The sequence below is a fragment of the Rhinopithecus roxellana genome, chromosome 10 (assembly GCF_007565055.1).
Source record: "Rhinopithecus roxellana isolate Shanxi Qingling chromosome 10, ASM756505v1, whole genome shotgun sequence".
NCBI classification, from domain to species: Eukaryota; Metazoa; Chordata; class Mammalia; order Primates; family Cercopithecidae; genus Rhinopithecus; species Rhinopithecus roxellana.
Genome location: NC_044558.1, coordinates 40,854,839 through 40,872,413, shown reverse-complemented (window position 1 = coordinate 40,872,413; position 17,575 = coordinate 40,854,839). Strand labels below are relative to the sequence as shown.

At 38.8% G+C, this 17,575-nt stretch overlaps 1 protein-coding gene across 1 annotated transcript in view; it reads left to right on the top strand.

The window, feature by feature from the left end:
* Positions 1-10,050, top strand: part of MYRFL (myelin regulatory factor like) — a 112,845-nt gene extending 102,795 nt beyond the window's left edge. Inside the window, exons 20-25 of the mRNA XM_010358764.2 lie at positions 3,407-3,469; positions 4,103-4,190; positions 6,678-6,752; positions 9,180-9,300; positions 9,577-9,651; positions 9,771-10,050. Coding sequence (XP_010357066.1) covers positions 3,407-3,469; positions 4,103-4,190; positions 6,678-6,752; positions 9,180-9,300; positions 9,577-9,651; positions 9,771-9,857 — 509 coding nt within the window. The 3' untranslated portion in view covers positions 9,858-10,050. The remainder of the gene's footprint in view (positions 1-3,406; positions 3,470-4,102; positions 4,191-6,677; positions 6,753-9,179; positions 9,301-9,576; positions 9,652-9,770) is intronic.
* Positions 10,051-17,575: the final 7,525 nt, after the last annotated feature.

Below are 17,575 nucleotides of genomic sequence, written 5' to 3'. Positions count from 1 at the left end.
TGTTCACATGTAAAGGAAAATAAATATTCAATTTTCTAGAAACTCCTCATATATCAGGACCCATTTCTTCTTAATGGAAAGCACCATGTTGGGCTCAGACACTCACCCTGCCTCCCAGTTCTGTCTTGCTTCCTTTTGCTAATAGAGTAAAGGAGTCTAGCTTCCCATGTTCATTCTCAGCATCCCTCTGCACCCTTCCCCTGGGAAATTTCCCTGTGAATATGTAAGAGGAAAGGTTTTTAGAGGTTAAATTGGCCTTCCCTCTTCTTTTCCTTCCTCTTTCCCTGGCTCTCTTTCTTCCCTCCTTTCACCCATATTCGTTGAGCACCACTGTGAGCCCAGCATTACCGTATCTGGGATACAACAGTGAACAGGATGTAGTCTTCAAGGAGCCCACAGTTAGATGAATGGTTAAGTAAACTAGTCCTTCCACCTAGTGAGAGGAGTTATAACCAGGATAGGGATGTTTAGGAGTGATTGTCCCCAAGTATTGTCTTTTGCTTTCTATCCTGAAATTGGATACTGAAACTTGAACATAGATCTAAATCTGCAAATTAAAAAAAAAAAGACTGCCAAAACTTCATAAAGTTATTTTGTTAGGTATGCTTAGCAACCCACTAAATGATTGTTTTCACTATCTACTTTAAAAAGATACATGAAAAAAATTAGCCTTAACAACATTCATCTGAATGGTTACCTTTTCAAAATTGCGTTTAAAATGACTTTTGGGTGATGACAGGAGCCTAGCCACTCCCTGGGCTCCCTCCCTCCAAGCCTGCTCTGGCCCCACACCAGCAGCCTGATTCCTCCTTTCAGCTGGCTGCATCTCAGGCCTTACTTTAGACCAAGCTTGTCCAACCTGCGGCCCATGGGCCACATGCGGCCGAAGACGGCTTTGAATGCGGCTTAACACAAATTTGTGAACTTTCTTAAAACATTATGAGATTTTTTTGGGTAATTTTTTTTAAGCCTTTCAGCTATCATTAGTGTTAGTGTATTTTATGTGTGGCCCAAGACAATTATTCTTCTTCCAATGTGGCCTAGGGAAGCCAGAAGATTGGACACCTCTGCCTTAGACTTTAAGCTCAATTTTTTTCCTACATGGATCACATTTCACATATTCCCAGAATAGCAAAATTGTGGCCTCTGGAATCAGATGGTTTGAATTGGAAACTCCTCATTCCTGTCTACAAGCTGAGTCCTTAGTGCCTCACTTAGCTTATCTGTCAAGCAGGGATAACCTCCCTCTTGGACTTTTGTAAGGCATTCAGAACAATGCTCAGTGAAGAGTAGGTGTCAATAAATAGTAGGTGTAATTATATTGCTATCCTTCAATGCAAAAATATATGTCCCACAGAATTTCCTCTAACATTTCATATTCAAGTTATTAAGCAATTGGGAAGGCATGCTCAAGTTTTGCTTATATTTAGAGACCACAAACTCTATTTGTATGAAGAAGGTTAATGTTTCATTATTTTACTGTAGGGATAGTCTTGCTCCTATTTTTCTTCATTTTTACCCATCTCTTGACTGCCCTTGAACCTGTTTTCTATTTTAACAGGCTATATTAAGCAGCAGAGAGGTCACAGAAGTAGGCAGGGTTGAAAAACCAATAAGGACCAATATACATTTGATGCTAGGCGCTGGTGCTACCTGGACCCAACTCTAAAGGGATTATTCCATGAAGCAGTCCGTCTCCCATCTCCATGCTTTCTACTGGGATCTCCAGGAATAGTTCTTTCTCCTTGCTAGTTTCCAAATGTTATATCTTTCATAGCCTTTGCTTTCACTCAGAAAAATAAATATGACTAATGAGTATGTCTCTACTCCTTTGCAACTTCATATGAGCCAGGCTTCAGTTGAGCAAAGAAGTTGACCTTAGGGCCTGTTATACTCACTCAAGAAGTAATATCAGGATCAAAAGAAGATCAACAGGAGGGCAGATGCTAGCTCAATAAAAGGGAAAACTGGTATTTAGCATTGCCCAACAGAAGAATGGGCAGGGAGTCCCTTGTCACTGGAGGTGTTCAAACAGAGATTCCTTGGTTATTTATTTCTTTTTTTACATTAGTATGTGTAATCCTGAGATAGCAATATTAAGATGGATATAAAATAATCCAGATAATCTAAAGATAATAATTTCAATTAACAATATTCATTCATAAACTAGATAGGAAATAAAACTATCATTAGCTTGTCGTTAATCAAAGAAAGATGGTTTCCATAGATTGAGCAAGACATTATGCCAGGGGTTACAGAGGATTCAAAGAATGTTAGTAGACGTTCCCTATTCTGGAATTGTCAGGAAAGGGCAAAACTACTTGAAAAGTTAAGTAATAATACAGAAGTAATATGCCCTTCAGTATGGTGACAGATATATCACTGGTTGATGATTGCATTGATGGTTCAGTAATAAATGCTATGGCATTGGAAAGGCAGAATCTGTGAGCTGCAGACCTAGTTGGGGATGGTTGCTTAGTCCACTTTGCCGTCATAACAGAATACCACTGACTGGGTGACTTAAACAACAGATATTTATTTTCTCACAGTTCTGGTGGCTGGAAGTCCAAGACCAAGGTGTCAGCAGGTCTGATTTCTTCTGAGACTTCTCTCCTTGGTCTGCAGATGACTATCAACTTGCTGTGTCTTCACATGGTCTTTCCTTTGTGTACACATAGCCCTAGGGTCTCCCTGTGTGTCCTAATCTGCTTTTTTTTTTTTTTTTTTTTTTTTTTTTTGAGACAGAGTTTTACTCTTATTGTCCAGGCTGGAGTGCAATGGCGTGATCTTGGCTCACTGCAACCTCCACCTCCCAGGTTCAAGTGATTCTCCTGCCTCAGCCTCCCGAGTAGCTGGGATTAGAGGCATGTGTCACAATGCCTGGCTAATTTTATATTTTTTAGTAGAGACGGGGTTTCTCCATGTTGGTTAGGCTGGTCTCGAACTCCTGACCTGAAGTTATCTGCCCGCCTTGGCCTCCCAGAGTGCTGGGATTACAGGCATGAGCCACCATGCTTGGCTCCTAATCTTCTGCTCTCACACGGACACAGGTCAGATTGTATTAGAGCCCACCTTGACAGCCTATTTTAACTTAATCACTGCTTTAAAGACCCTATCAAAAAACAGTCACATTCTGAGGTACTGGGGGGATAAGGCTTCACCATATACATTTGAATTTGGTAACTGGGAAGGGGGACCCAATTTAGTCCATAACAGATGACTTCTTGCAGAAGGGGGAGAATAAACTAGATCTATAAGAAATAGGATAGAGATTAGATGGGTTGAAGGATGGGAGACAGAAAGGGTGGGGAGCACTCAACTCACAGAGATGAACTAGGTCACACATGGGGTTTCTTCTCTTCTCCTGAACAAGTCTTCAAGATTGACAGACTTGTTTCCTTTTCAGAAGACAAAAGCAAATCATTCTTGGCAAGAAATGCTCTTAGCGGCCCTGACTGGAGGAGTGACTGTAAGTTGACATTTAAGTGACAGTATTCTTTGGCTTTGTGGGGCCAGGCAGACTAACAAGTTGTAAAAGCATTTCTGGAGTGAGGAGCAGGGACAAAGGCTGGAGCTTGCCTGCCACGTATATCCATGGGACTGTGTGTTATAATTGATGCCACCCTAACCACTAATGAGGCATTAGAAATGGTCACTCACTGTCAGACAAGTTGTGGTTGATCTCCATGGATGTTCATAATTTATTCAAACTTCCTGCCCTCTTCTTCTATTCTGACTATATTTTTAGTTTGTTTTCTGTGTTCTGAAACAGATTGCATTTCATGTTGCACCCTCCATTTTCAATAATTTTGATTTAGTAGGACTTCCGTGGTCCAGAAATTCTTTTGAATGTTACACGGGATGTTTATTGGAGGCTGAGTTTTTATTAGTTTTTCTAAAATGTACTATAACCCCCAAAAAAGCCTTCTCCCCTTCCTTTTCCTCCTTGTTTTTTTTTTTTTCCATTTCAATACAAATGGAATCTCTTTACCTGGGAAACTCTTACTTCCCGTTTTGTAATTTGAGGACTGTGGCTGGAATACAATATTCTTTTCCCTTTCAGAAGAGTTTATTTTCTTTTGTCTATTTCTTCTCAATTCAGGGATTGATACAACTATCAGTTCTATTCAGATTATGGAAATCCAGCAAATAATAGATCATCAGTATTGCAGTCGAAGCCTCCAGTGCGGGTGGGTAAGCCTCCCCAGCATGCCCTGGTTGTTTCTGGAATTTACCCATGGCTCTGGGTTTTTAAGACTGCAGTGGAAGCTAAAGCTACATGATAAAATCAATGTGTGCTTACATTGCTCTTTAAGTGAAAACATCTTTATTACATGGTGGGAGAAAGAATCATAAAACGGTTGGTATTAGCAAATGTCAATAAGCCACAGCCCCAGTTATTCCAGTCTTCTGGTTTAATGGGTAAGTCCAAAGCAGAAAGCCTAGGGAGCAGTTCTGTTCCTGACTCTCTAAGGGTACATATTAAGGGCACAGAGCTGCCAGTTAATTTTATAGACAAGAAAGACATTGTTGCTGATGGCTCCAAGTTACAAGTGAGCTGACTTTGTATATTTTAATAACAAGGGATATCATTATTTTAATTGCTGAAAAAATGTAACTTAGCTTTTCAGATAGGAGGGAAAAATCAGATATAGCAAAAGTTATCAGCAACATCCATCTCCTTATGGATTACAGGTATGCCTTATCACCTGTATCAAGGTAATGATACATCTAGAAGCAGACGGTGCAAGTTGCTTCAAAGAGTACAGTGTGCCAGCTGTAGGGATTAAGATTGGAGAGGGCTGGGCGTGGTGGTTCACACCTATAATTTCAGCACTTTGAGAGACTGAGGCAGGAGGACTGCTTGAGCCCAGGAGTTCAAGGTCAAGACCAGCCTGGGCAACATGATGAGATCCTATCTCTACCAAAAAAAAAAAAAAAATTAGCTGGGCATGATGGTACACACCTGTGGTCCCAGCTAATTGGGAAGCTAAGGTGGGAGGATCTCTTGAGCCCAGGAGGTCAAGGCTGCAGTGAGCTGTGTGTTTGCACCACTGTACTCCAGCCTGGATGACAGAGTGCAACCCGGACACACACACACACACACGGAATGTGGGAGTTATTTTTCTTAATTTAACAACTGTTTCTTAGGCACCTGCTAGATTAAAGGCAAGGCCTATAATTTGAACTAGTGTCACAAATCCTGTGGGTTTTCAGCCTCATTTCTTTTCCAAACTGATATAACTTGGGCTTTAAGTTGATGGCTGTGAATTATAAAAGTAACATGTATGGTGCTTTATGATTTATTTATGACCTCTATGTTCATGATCTCATTGAATTCTCACAAAATCCCTATGAGGTTGGTATAATTTATCCCCGTTTTGTAGTTAAATTTCAGTTAAACTTGAAAAAGTTTGCCTAAGATCACCTGTAAGTGGCAGATACAGATATTAATTAATGTGGTAAGATGACATAGTGAAGAGTCAGATGATTCAAGTTCAAGTCCTAGAACTTTGACAAGATGTTTATTCTCCCCAAATACCCATTTCTCAGCTATAAGGTAGGGATACTTTCAAAAGTGAGTTGGGTTGCTGTGAAGCATGCAGATAATGGGAGAGACATCTTAGGAAATGAATTCCTTTTATCTAAGCTTCCCCCGGTCAAACAAACTGCTCCTGATCCCAATGTAGATCTTTCTGTTTTAAAAAATACGTTGATTCACTGAAATAACACTGTTCTCAATTTGGTGTGCAAGTTGCACTCTTGTTATTTTCAGCTGTATTGATGTATAATTGACAAGCAAAAATTGTTTATATTCAAGGTGTATAATGTTTTGTTTTGTTGTAATATACCTATCCAATGCAAAATGCAAGATCTTTCCATTTCCTTTACTTTTGCTTTTTACCTTTTTAGCAACTTAGTTTAGCATTACTTAAAAATAAAATGACTGATTCTTTTTCCCATCAATCTGATTTTAAGTTGTTTTTCCATGTAATTTAAGGGATGGTCAGGTCATAAGGAGAACTTGTTTTAGAGACCATATGTCTTTTTGCTGGAGTTTTTCATTATAATACAAATCAAAGGAATTTCCCTTTTATCCAAGTATCTCTCTGAAAGGTGTGGGGGGATCTATGTATAAGCACTTGTCTTGGAATCTTCTCCATTACTAAATGGTAATTAGAATTAGAACAATTTTAGCAGATTCAGATTCTAAAAGTACTTGATATTTCCTCCCAGTGTTGCTCAAAAGGGAGTGATTTAGTGTAGAAAAAATGTATTTATTATTTCTAGGGGCATTGTTAGTTTGAGCCTTTGCCTCATTTGTCTTCAGAAATCTGTGTCTCTTTAAAGGGGACTAAAGTCATTTCCTGTGTGAAAAAGCCATTTCCTGGTCTGGGATTTGACTTTCCATCATTTTTGTTTCTACGTGTTCTAAAAAACTATAACTTTTTATGGTACATTTTATATTAAGACCTGAAAGAGATCACTCTGAAATTCGACAGGTATATCCTAAAAACAAACAAAAAAATGATACTAGGTTGAACTCAGTTTTCTATATTTATTATTTACTCTATAATATTTCACAGTTTTTATAGTATATAATGAGTAGCAAAAAGCCCTTTGAAGACTTTCCTACATATTTTGACTTGTGGTTTTATTTTTTTTTCCATAATTAGATCTGGAAATTATAATTACAATATTCCTGTTAATAAACACACACCCACCAATGTCAAGTTCTCTCTGGAAATAAAGTAAGTGCATGGCTGTAAAAATATTTCATTTTTATCATTAGTTGAATAGCAAGTCTGGATTTACTTCACAATTTGGTCAGTACGTTAAGAGGCAGAAAGCTATCAGTTTGTGTTAACTGATGATGGTTTGAGAGGTGGGCCATTTGAGGGAAAGGTTTTCAAAATGAGGGCTGTGATCATCCAGGCTTTCTTCAGGCAATGGAAGGGCTCTAAACTCTATACCCATGCCTACAAAGTGGGAGTGATTTTGGTTTGATGCTCACAAGCTATAGACTTCCCCTGACTCTCTCACTTGGAGAGAGAGAATTGGAATGGGAACAAGAGTAATAACATGCCCCTCAATAGGAAGACACACAGCTCCCGGTAGCAATGTTAATGCAGACACCACTCCTATTTTCCAAAAGACAGGAAAAAAAAAAAAAAAAAAAAAAAAAGGAACCAGAGTTTGGAATTGGACAGACCAGGGTCCAAGGATTCTGTCACTTACTAATTCTGTGATCTTGTACAAGCCACTTATCTTCTTTGAGCTACTGTTTCTTTATCTGTCATGTAAGTATTACATTACACCATAGCACATAGAGCTGCTGTGAGAATTATTAATAATGGTGAAATTAATAACTGCCATTTGCTGAGCACAGACTATATGCTACACTTTAATACTGGGTCATAAAATCCTCACAGCAACCCTCCCAGGTTGTTTTTCTTTCCCTAGTTTATATTTTTGAGATGGGGACACTTGGGTTTAGAGTTTCAGAATATGTAAAACACACACACACACACACACACACACACACACACACACACATATTCTGAAAATCACAGGTAGTAAGTGATGGAGCTGGGCTTCAAATTCAGTCCATCCTCTCAGCCATCACTGTCCTGTCCTGCCTCCCCAGTGAGATGAGACATGTAAGGACACTGCCCTTTCCTGACACACCGTAAGCACACAGTAAATGGTAGCTTTTATTAGGACTATCTTTCCTCCTAAATCACAAAACTCTAACTTAGCCTATTTTTATCAGATATTTTAAAGGATTATGGCACTTAAAGACCTTCCACTAAAAAATTATGCAATGAGCTACTTTCCATGAAGATAAATGTTTTTTTGTGTCTTCTGATTTTAGTCTCTCCTTTCCGTACCCCTCCACATTTCCTTTCTTCTTCCCTTCCTTTTCTATCACTCTTTCCCTTCCCTCTGTCCTCCGCTCTCTCCCTCTGCTTGCCCAGCTCTGTTTTCCTCCTCCATCCTTCACCGCATGCCTTCTGCCTCTTCCTCCGTCTCACTCAGGCTTCATACTCTTTTTCTCATCCACTTTGCCTCTGTGAGGAACGAATGTCACTCAACCCAACTGCTTGCCTTGGAAAGGTTTCTTTTAAGCAGCTAATATTTTGTGACTCAGAACCTACCATATTTCAAGGCAAAGCAAAAGCTAAATGTACTATTGTTATAAACTGAAAGTACTATTATCTAGCACTCCTTGAGTAACCAGAATAACATAACCGGAATAACATTTTCTTACTCATTTCTGGCTTTTAGTGGAAGGAAATAAGGTTATATGCTATATCCCCTGAAGTGGTAGATCGTCTTGAGCCGCTAAATCAGGACTTTTAGTTTACAAACTATTTTTTTGTAAAACAGATGACTTAAAAATAACACATATGCTTAACTGAGATTGTAGGTTGCTCTAACTTGTGCAAAAGGATTGTTCCCAAAGACAAATAGATCGCATCCTTTTGATGATGATTAATGGGCCAACCTCCAGAGAAGAAGAACCATACATTCTTACAGACTTTCAACTCTGATAGCTTTAAAATCTAGTGATTTCTGATAGGACTCACTCCCAAACTCCTACCTGTATTTATTTGCCTTATTATTTTAAACAGTATCTGCCTAGACCCGGAATTTGCAAAATCAAAAATCCTGAAAGCTTCAGATAAATGCAAACTCAGTGCCAGTGGAAAGAGAAAGAATATATCCAAAAATTATAAAAAACACATATGCAGATAAGTTTTGATGTAAGATTAGGTTTTAAAAACTATCATACACAGCCAGGCTAACGTCTGTAATCCCAGCACTTTGGGACGCTGAGGCATTAGGGTTGCTTGAGCCCAGGTGTTTGAAACCAGCCTGGGCAACATAGTGAGACCTTGTCTCTATGAAAAAATAAAATAAAAAGAAAAGAAAGAAAAAAAGAAACCATCATATACTATTTCAGTAGCCATCTGAGATTGGGTTTCTTTTTGTAGTAATGAGATGTGAGCTGGCCTATTGGCATCAGTGAGCTCCGTGTAACACAATGCCTATTGTGAACTCTGAATGGATTTCCAAGTTACGTTCCCATTAGACCCTCTTCTTATCAAGGTGTATCCTAGCAGAAGCTGGTAACTGCTTTTTCATGTGCTCTTTCTTTTCTTTGTCTCTTGAAGCACAACAGAGCCATTGATAGTCTTCCAGTGCAAATTCACCCTTGGAAATATATGTTTTCATAGTGAAAGGGAAACCAAAGGGATGGAAAGCCACAGAGAAATCTCCCAGGAGATGACACAGGTAATGTTTTCTGCCTTCTCTGTTCCCCGCTGAGAGAGGGATTCATTGAACCAATTGCCAGTGTTTTCCCTCCCTGGCTAACCCTAGTCACAGGGCTTGGCTCAGTCTCTTCCTTGTGTCCTTATGAATCTGCCAACTGTTCTAGCAACACCCATCAAAAGCTGTGATCCCGATACTTCTCCTACAGTCATTGAAGAAACGCTTTTTCAGCCTGTCTCTTTCCTACTGACTGTCAAATGCATGAATGAAATGGATCCTCTTTTATTCATTATTTAGGGATATCAGCACATTTGGAGCCTCCCTGTAGCCCTGTTTTCTGACAGCATGTTCCATTTCCGCGTAGCTGCACCGGTAAGCTTGCTTTTTCTTTTTCTTTTCACTGGGAAAGAAATTGAGCAATAAAAAAAAAATCACTTTAACCACAGTTCATTTTTACATAATCTTCCTCTTTTTTTCTCCTTTTCTGACAGGATTTAGCTGACTGTTCAACTGATCCTTATTTTGCTGGAATATTCTTCACCGATTACTTCTTTTACTTCTATCGACGCTGTGCCTAATTTGTTCAAGTTTGGGGACTTTACCAAAGAAAAATACTCAGGAATACATTTAACAGAAACCGACATCCTCTTGCAACTTCTTTTTTCTTCTTTGTGAAACATTTACATTTATTACTGAAGGACTTTTCCAGGCTTTAGCTTCTAACAGTTTTGAGACATTAATGAGGAGAATAAAATGTTTGCTGAAACTTGAAATAATGTGGTGTTTGATTTTGCCATGATTATGAAGAAAACATTTCCTGGAAGAAACAGTTCTGTTGAATTTAAAAATACTATTTTTGATATTAAGGAAGTTGTGAGCTCAAAATAAGCAGGTCTAGCCTCTACTTTGTTTTAATGTATTTTAAAGCTTTTGAAAAAAACCAAAAGGGCCATGTCAACTTTGTCCCACTAAACATAGACTCTTGAGAATGTGTGATATGGTATGTCGAGGAGTTGTGGGGGGTGGTGTCTGATGCTGAGCTCTCATTTAGGCAAATTGTCCTCTGTGTGTGTGTGTGTGTGTGTGTGTGTGTGTGTTGTATAAACACATACACTAGGGTACAGAATGTAGTTTGTTAATAAAATGGATTCAAGAGAAATAATTGCAACTCTGCTTTGCAATGCTTGATGGACATTAAACTTTCTGTGTGGGTAGGATATGCCCCCTTGTAAAGATGGAAACTCCTATACTCAAGAGCGCACTGAAATGAATTAAACTAGCCAGTCCTAAGCCTGCTTACTCTGCCTCACCTGTTCCTTCCCTCAGATTACCACAATAAAGGGTCATGTCTGCAGTTCCTCCTTCTCCCTCTGCCTCCCGACTGATCCCAGGGCTTCCCCGGGTGGCTCCCTCTGCCATGGCATGCCCCCTTGTCTTGGGGACTGTGAGTAACAAACTCTCTTTTGGATGGCAATTATCTCCTCATCTGCTGGTCTTATACCTCAAATTTTCTATTAATACACTATTTTTTAGAGAATGGAGATCCAAGCCACCCTCACTGTAGTTCCAGGTAACAGGGTTGCTGAATGGCTGGCCTTGCCTTACCTTACTGTTGGTCTCTGGGTCAATTAGAATAAGAAATTTGATTTTTTTAGTGTCACAGCGGTAATCAGCAGCAATAAAACATCTTCTTCCTTATTTTCAGCTATTATTAAATATGTGCTATATGGATGGAAATTAATTGTGAGACCCCAACAAGTAAGAAAAGAAAAGATATGGTTCTTGCCCTCACAGAAGGCATTTAAAAATAAACATATTAACACAAAGGTGGTTTACCCAGTTATTAAGAGCTGAGATTCTGAAACCAGATGGTCTTAGCTTAGTCTTGAGTTCAAATCATGATTGTATCTGTGTATCTTTAGGCAAGTTATCTAATTTCCATAAGTTGCAATTTCTTCACTTATGGAAGATAGTGAATATCTACCACAGACAGGATTAAATGAGATAATGTATGTAGAGCACAGATAGGTTCTAAATAAATGTGAGCTGTTATTGTTATATCTCCATAGAACAGGTTCTAAATAAATGTGAGCTGTTATATCTCCACAGAACAGGTTCTAAATAAATGTGAGGTGTTATTGTTATATCTCCATAGAACAGGTTCTAAATAAATGTGAGCTGTTATTGTTATATCTTCATAGAACAGAATAATTATAAAGATTTCAGTGGGATTATAAAGGGATGAAGTAAATACTCACACATACATCAAGGCATTTTCATCAACTATAAAAACTAAATTGTAGGCCGAGTGCGGTGGCTCACGCCTGTAATCCCAGCACTTAGGGAGACCAAGGCGGTGGATCACCTGAGGTCAGGAGTTTGAGACCAGCCTGGCCAAGATGGTGAAACCCATCTCTACTAAAAGTACAAAAATTAGCCAGGCATGGTGGTGCATGCCTGTAATCCCAGCTACTTGGGAGGCTGAGGCAGGAGAATCGCTTGAACCCGGGAGGCAGAGGTTGCAGTAAGCTGAGATCGCACCATTGCACTCCAGCCTGGGCAACAAGAACAAAACTCCATCTTAAAAAAACGAAACAAAACAAGAAAACCTAAATTGTAGACAGAACCATATATGTATATCATATAATGTTTATATTTTTTCTTTTAAATTTATTTTTATTTATTTATTTTTAGAAACATAGTCTCACTGTTTTCCTGACTGGAGTATGGTGGAGTGATCACATCTCACTGCAGCCTTGAACTCCTGGGCTCAAAAAATCCTTTTACCTCAGGCCCCCAAGGAGCTAAGATGACAGGTACATGCCACCAATGCCCAGCTAACTTTTTTGGTTTTTTTTGATGGAGACAGGGTCTCACTATGTTGCACAGTCTGGTCTCAAACTCCTGGCCTCAAGTGATTCCCTCCTTCCTTGGCCTCCCAAAGTGTTGGGATTACAGGCCTGAACCACTGCACTTGGCCCCCTATATTTGGAAAATTATTTTCCCTTTTATTAATACTAATAACATAACTTTTGTAGAAAATAGAATAAGGTAGTTAAATTCTTGGGAGGAGCATTTCAGGATTCCTCTAGTTTCTTAGATTCAGATTCAAACTTTTTTCTCCTAAGCTGTAGTGTCAGTCTGTCCTAGCATGACTTAGGTCTAGATACTGTAGTTGTAACACATTTAAAAATGGGATCCCAAGTGGTTGATGTGGGAGAGATTCCATTAATTTGACTCTTCTCCTAGTAAAGGAATGTTTGTCAGCAGCAGAATTACAAGTGATCTTTTTGGCACATAAATCCCATGTTCTTATTCATGCACTTAAGTTTGGGATAATATGGGGGGTTTCAGATATCTAATGTAGTTCAGAAATATTGCTTATAAAGGGATTTCTGTAAAATCAGTGCCATTTTCTCATTAAATTCCATTAAAAGACTGGAAGTATTTTCCTACAGAAAAACTTCTATAGGAGATTGTGTTGAAAGCCTTCAGAAAGGAAGGATTTAAGATAGTGAATATATCTATGGCAACCTGTGACATGCTGGGATTAGTTAGGCCTATTGGGAGAATAGACTTTGCTGGAAGATTCTCTTTGTATCTGCAGCACTTTTCCAGTTGTGAGATATTCACTGTGGACCACACTGCTTCAGGCCACAAGGCTTTCCTTTTATGCCAGAGAATTTTCTACTCTTTGAGGAATATCCTCAAACTCAAGTAAATTAAAGTGTCTATAACAGTCTCCTCCCAGAAACTTATAACCCGAGGCTAATCATGAGAAAAACACCAGACAAATTCCAACTGAAGGGTATTCTACAAAATATCTGATGAGCATTCTTCGTAAATGACATAAAGTGTCAATCAAGGTCATCAAAAACAAGGAAAGTTGGGCTGGGCTCAGTGGTTCACGCTTGTAATCCCAGCACTTTGGGAGGCCGAGGCGGGCGGATCACCTGAGGTAAGGAGTTCCAGACCAGCCTGACCTACATGGAGAAACCCTGTCTCTATTAAAATACAAAATTAGCCAGGCGTGGTGGCGCATGCCTGTAATCCCAGCTACTTGGGAGGCTGAAGCAGGAGAATCGCTTGAACCCGGGAGGTGGAGGTTGCAGTGAGCCGTGATTGTGCCACTGCACTCCAGCCTGGGCAACAAGAGTGAAACTCAGTCTCAAAAACAAAACAAACAAACAAAAAACCAAGAACAAGAACAACAACAACAAAAAAGGAAAAGTCTGAGAAACTGTCACAGTCGAGAGGAGCTTAAGGTGACATGATGATTAAATGTAATGTGGTGTCCTGGATGGGATCTTGGAACTGGGAAAGGACATTAGGTAAAAACTAAGGAAATCTGAATGAAGTATTAAGTAAAGCATGGACTTTGGTTAATAATAATGTATCAATATTGTCTCATTAATTGTGACAAATCCACCACACTCATGTGAGATGTTAACAATATGGGAAACTGGATGTGAGGTTTATGGGAACTTTGTGTACAATTATCTTTGCAATTTTTCTGTAAATCTAAAACTGCTCTACAATAAAAAGGTTATTTTTTAAAAACTCAGAAAAAGGTTCATAAGAGCTGGGCTGAAAAATTACATCCTGCTACGAGGTGCCATTTGTAATAACATAGGGATAAGTTCAAGCATGAAAAATAGGTACTATACTTAACTTCAGGTCACCAAAGTATCTTAGTTCCCTGCTTTGACAATTATTTAAGGTCAGATTCTGTATATCAATCTAATTAGGCCCAAATATTAGAGAGTATTCTAAGATAATCATATAACAAAAATAATTAACAATATGTTTTCATGGGTTCTAATAAAGCTACTCAAACAAGATTTTAAAAGCTGTCAAAAATTTTTTAAACAATTGAACCATAAAAATTCACTTACAGCAAACAACTGGCATGTATGTGTTCAACACTTCAGCATCTAAAAACTAAAAACACTTTATAGTGCTCATAACCCATCTATTTTACTGTTTTTATTTTAATATATTTTTCCTATATAATTTTTGGATTTCAATATTACTGACAGATTCTTAACAATATATTATTTGAATCATGAAACTAAAATCTTCAAAAGAAAAGCAAAAAATAAAAACAAAAAAAGCAATCTGTTAACAGTTTACAAGTATTTTCACTGACGTTTCATTTGATTTTCACAACACTGTGATGTTGGGAGTGAGGGGAAGTATTCCTGTTTCTCCATTATATAATTAAAGAAATTCAGGCATAGAGAGGTTAAGCAAGGATAAGAGGTGAGCCGGGTTTTCTGGTGCTAAATTTCATCCCTTTCCACTCCATTACTTAATTTCCTCTTTGAGATTTGTTTCCTCTCTTCATGACTCTGGAGTTTGTGAGACCACCAACTCAGATATTGACCCACTGAAAAGTCACTAACACACTAATGGCTCTGGAAAGTGCTATTTCTTCAGGTTTCTTAAGCAGATAGATTAATTAGAGGCCATTTTGTCAAAATACGGAATAGGGAGTGAACAGAGGGACCTAGATGGGTGGAGTCTCCTATCCCCGCCACCAAGTTACATCTTCTCTTGTGCCAGAGCTTAACAGCTCACTTGAGAATGCTAAATATCAGCCTCCATTTGAGAAACACTTCAGTGGAATCTTCACTTGGCAAAACTAAAAGGGTTTTGGTTTTCATTTCTTTAAGGACATGGGTCATTGGTTTTTGTGACTGATTCTAAAGAGCCAGTTGAACTCTTAGGAAGCATCCAAGGATTAAGAATCTAGTGAATTTTTGATGAGTGATTGTTTAAAGTTTGAAAAAGTGCAGCTTCAGAGACTTTCAATTTACCAACAGTGTTGAGTATACTCCCCCATCTTTTTGGGGGCTGGATTCTGTGAATGGGAGTCTTTCTCAGCCCTTAAGATATAGAATTGGAGCAGAAATGAGTGCCAAAGATCACAGTTCCAATCCTTCAACTTCTTTATGGCTCCACACAAATATAAAATGAGATCATTATTTTAGGAAGACTCCTGATAACATGTCTTCGCCAGAGTTGAGTTCTCAAGACATTTTTAGCTGTACCAGACTGACCCACTGTTTAAATTCAAAAATAACTGGGAAGAGAACTAAACCCAGAGCCAGGAGACTTGGGCCTAATAATGGCTCAATAACTCGTCATTGGTGTTGTTGTGGATAATTCACTTAACCTCTATGAGTTTCACTTTCCCAGTTGCAAAATTGGATTTGTAATAGTTTTGACCACTGCTAAGGGTTTTTATGAACACTAAATGAGATATTTACATGAAACCTCTTTGCAAAGTGGAAGATGCTATATGAATACAGAAGTCATTAAGAATGGTCCCTGGGAAGACATTATTTTGAATGAATAAATCAGATGTTAGAAATTCTCTCTTATTTTAATGAGTTTCAGTCCATGATGCTTAGGGTAAGTTACTTACATTTCTAGCTACCATCTTCTTCACCTGGAAAACATGTTGCTTAGCATATAGTAGATGATCAATTAACATTTATTAAGCAAAAAGTGGGTAGTAGAAACATTTTCCTCTTATTTACCAGGGACTAAAACAGATTGAATTCCTCTCCCTGTTACTGTGACTTTTTTTATTGCTACTATTTAAAACAATAGGATTATTATTATATTATTATTATTTGGAATAATAGGTTATTGTTCTTTTGCCCAAGCACATTTAAAACACTTCTAAATGACTTCCCATAGAAACTAGAAAAATCGAAGGGCTTATTATTTGTCTGTTAGAGGATTCTAGAATGATGATAGTCAACTACAGCTTACTATTCATTATTCATATGTATATTGCTGCATTTAATTCTTTCAGCACAACTGCATAAGTATCTAAATTAGTTTCAGGTTAATTGTAGAGCATTTAATGAATGTTTCATATCATATCTAAATATTGAATGCAATATGTCAGCAATTAGGCTGCTGTAGTATTTGCCCTGATGTGAGCCATAAGATCGCAGGCCTGTCATCGTATTCAGTTACTGAAAAAGTGTGGACGCTCTTGGGTTTCAGGAGAAGTATCAGGAATTATCTACAGTAGAGAAGCTACTCAAAGTTACGTAAAAAGAAAAAGGCTCTTAGTGGCTTCTTGGAGGTAAAAAACAAAAACCAGACAACACCCCCCGCCCCACCACCACACACACACACACACACACACACACACACACACACAAAACTTCAGCCTAGATGAATCTGCACCTATTCATTCTGCCTCTGAGCTCTGTAATGGTTTATTCATTTTCACTCACTCGCTCACTCACTCACTCACTAGCTCACTTAACAAACATTTGTGGAGGACTTTCGGTGTGCAGACTTTATACAAGGTGCTAGGATACAAAAGAAGCGTGGCATCATTGCTGACCTTTTTGAGGCACCATGGACTAGCCAGGCAGCCACACAGTCAGCCATCACACGATACCAACAGCCCTGGAGCTGTGGCATTGACATTGTGCTGGGAGAGAACAGGGAAGGAGTCATAAATTCTGCCTTTCAGGTAAGTGAGAGGAAGCAGGAAAGGGAAGAAAAGCAGGAAGAGGCATCTGAGCTATCCAGGTCTAAAAGGATGAGAAGGGTTTGGGGATTTTTGTTAAACAGAAATGGAGAAAGGTAGATGTTGCATATGAATCTGTTTTTTAAAGAAAGTCTGATTTTAAGTGCACCAGGAACTGCAAAGTAATTCCTACCCTCTCCCATCTTAAGCCAGCTCTTCTATTAGCTTTACTAACAGGAGAGGCACTCTTATTTCTGAAAGACACCACTTCCTTTCCTCAGCTCCAAAAGCCAGCCATCTGTCCCAGGAGATTCAAGGAAACTGTGGGAAAAGCAAAATATGTTGGATGGAGCATGGGATGACTCAGTGAGCTGGCGATGAGACTGTGGGTGGGGAGGCTGAGCCTCAGGACAATGACTGATTCATCCACAGGTACTGCTGTCTCTCTATGCTACCATAGAGATAAAATTTGTGGAGTGAGCAAGGGCCACAAGTCTTTTGGTCACTCTACCTGTTTATAAATAAAAAGTTTTCCTTCCTAAAGAAAGTTTACTTCTATTTTTAAGTCTCAGGTGCTCATGGTGGGAAGGGCTGGGAGAATCTAAGTCCTCCCTGCATGCCTTTCCTCTTCTTTTGGTAGCAGACCCTGATTTTTCCTTCAGGGAAGTAGCATGCCCTAGCACTCAGTCTCTACGAATCAGGTGAGGCTGATATACCATCCCATCGCTCCAGAGAACACATGACTCAAGCTTTGGCAAAGAAAACGTTTCATTCCCTTGGCTACAGTGATTGCTT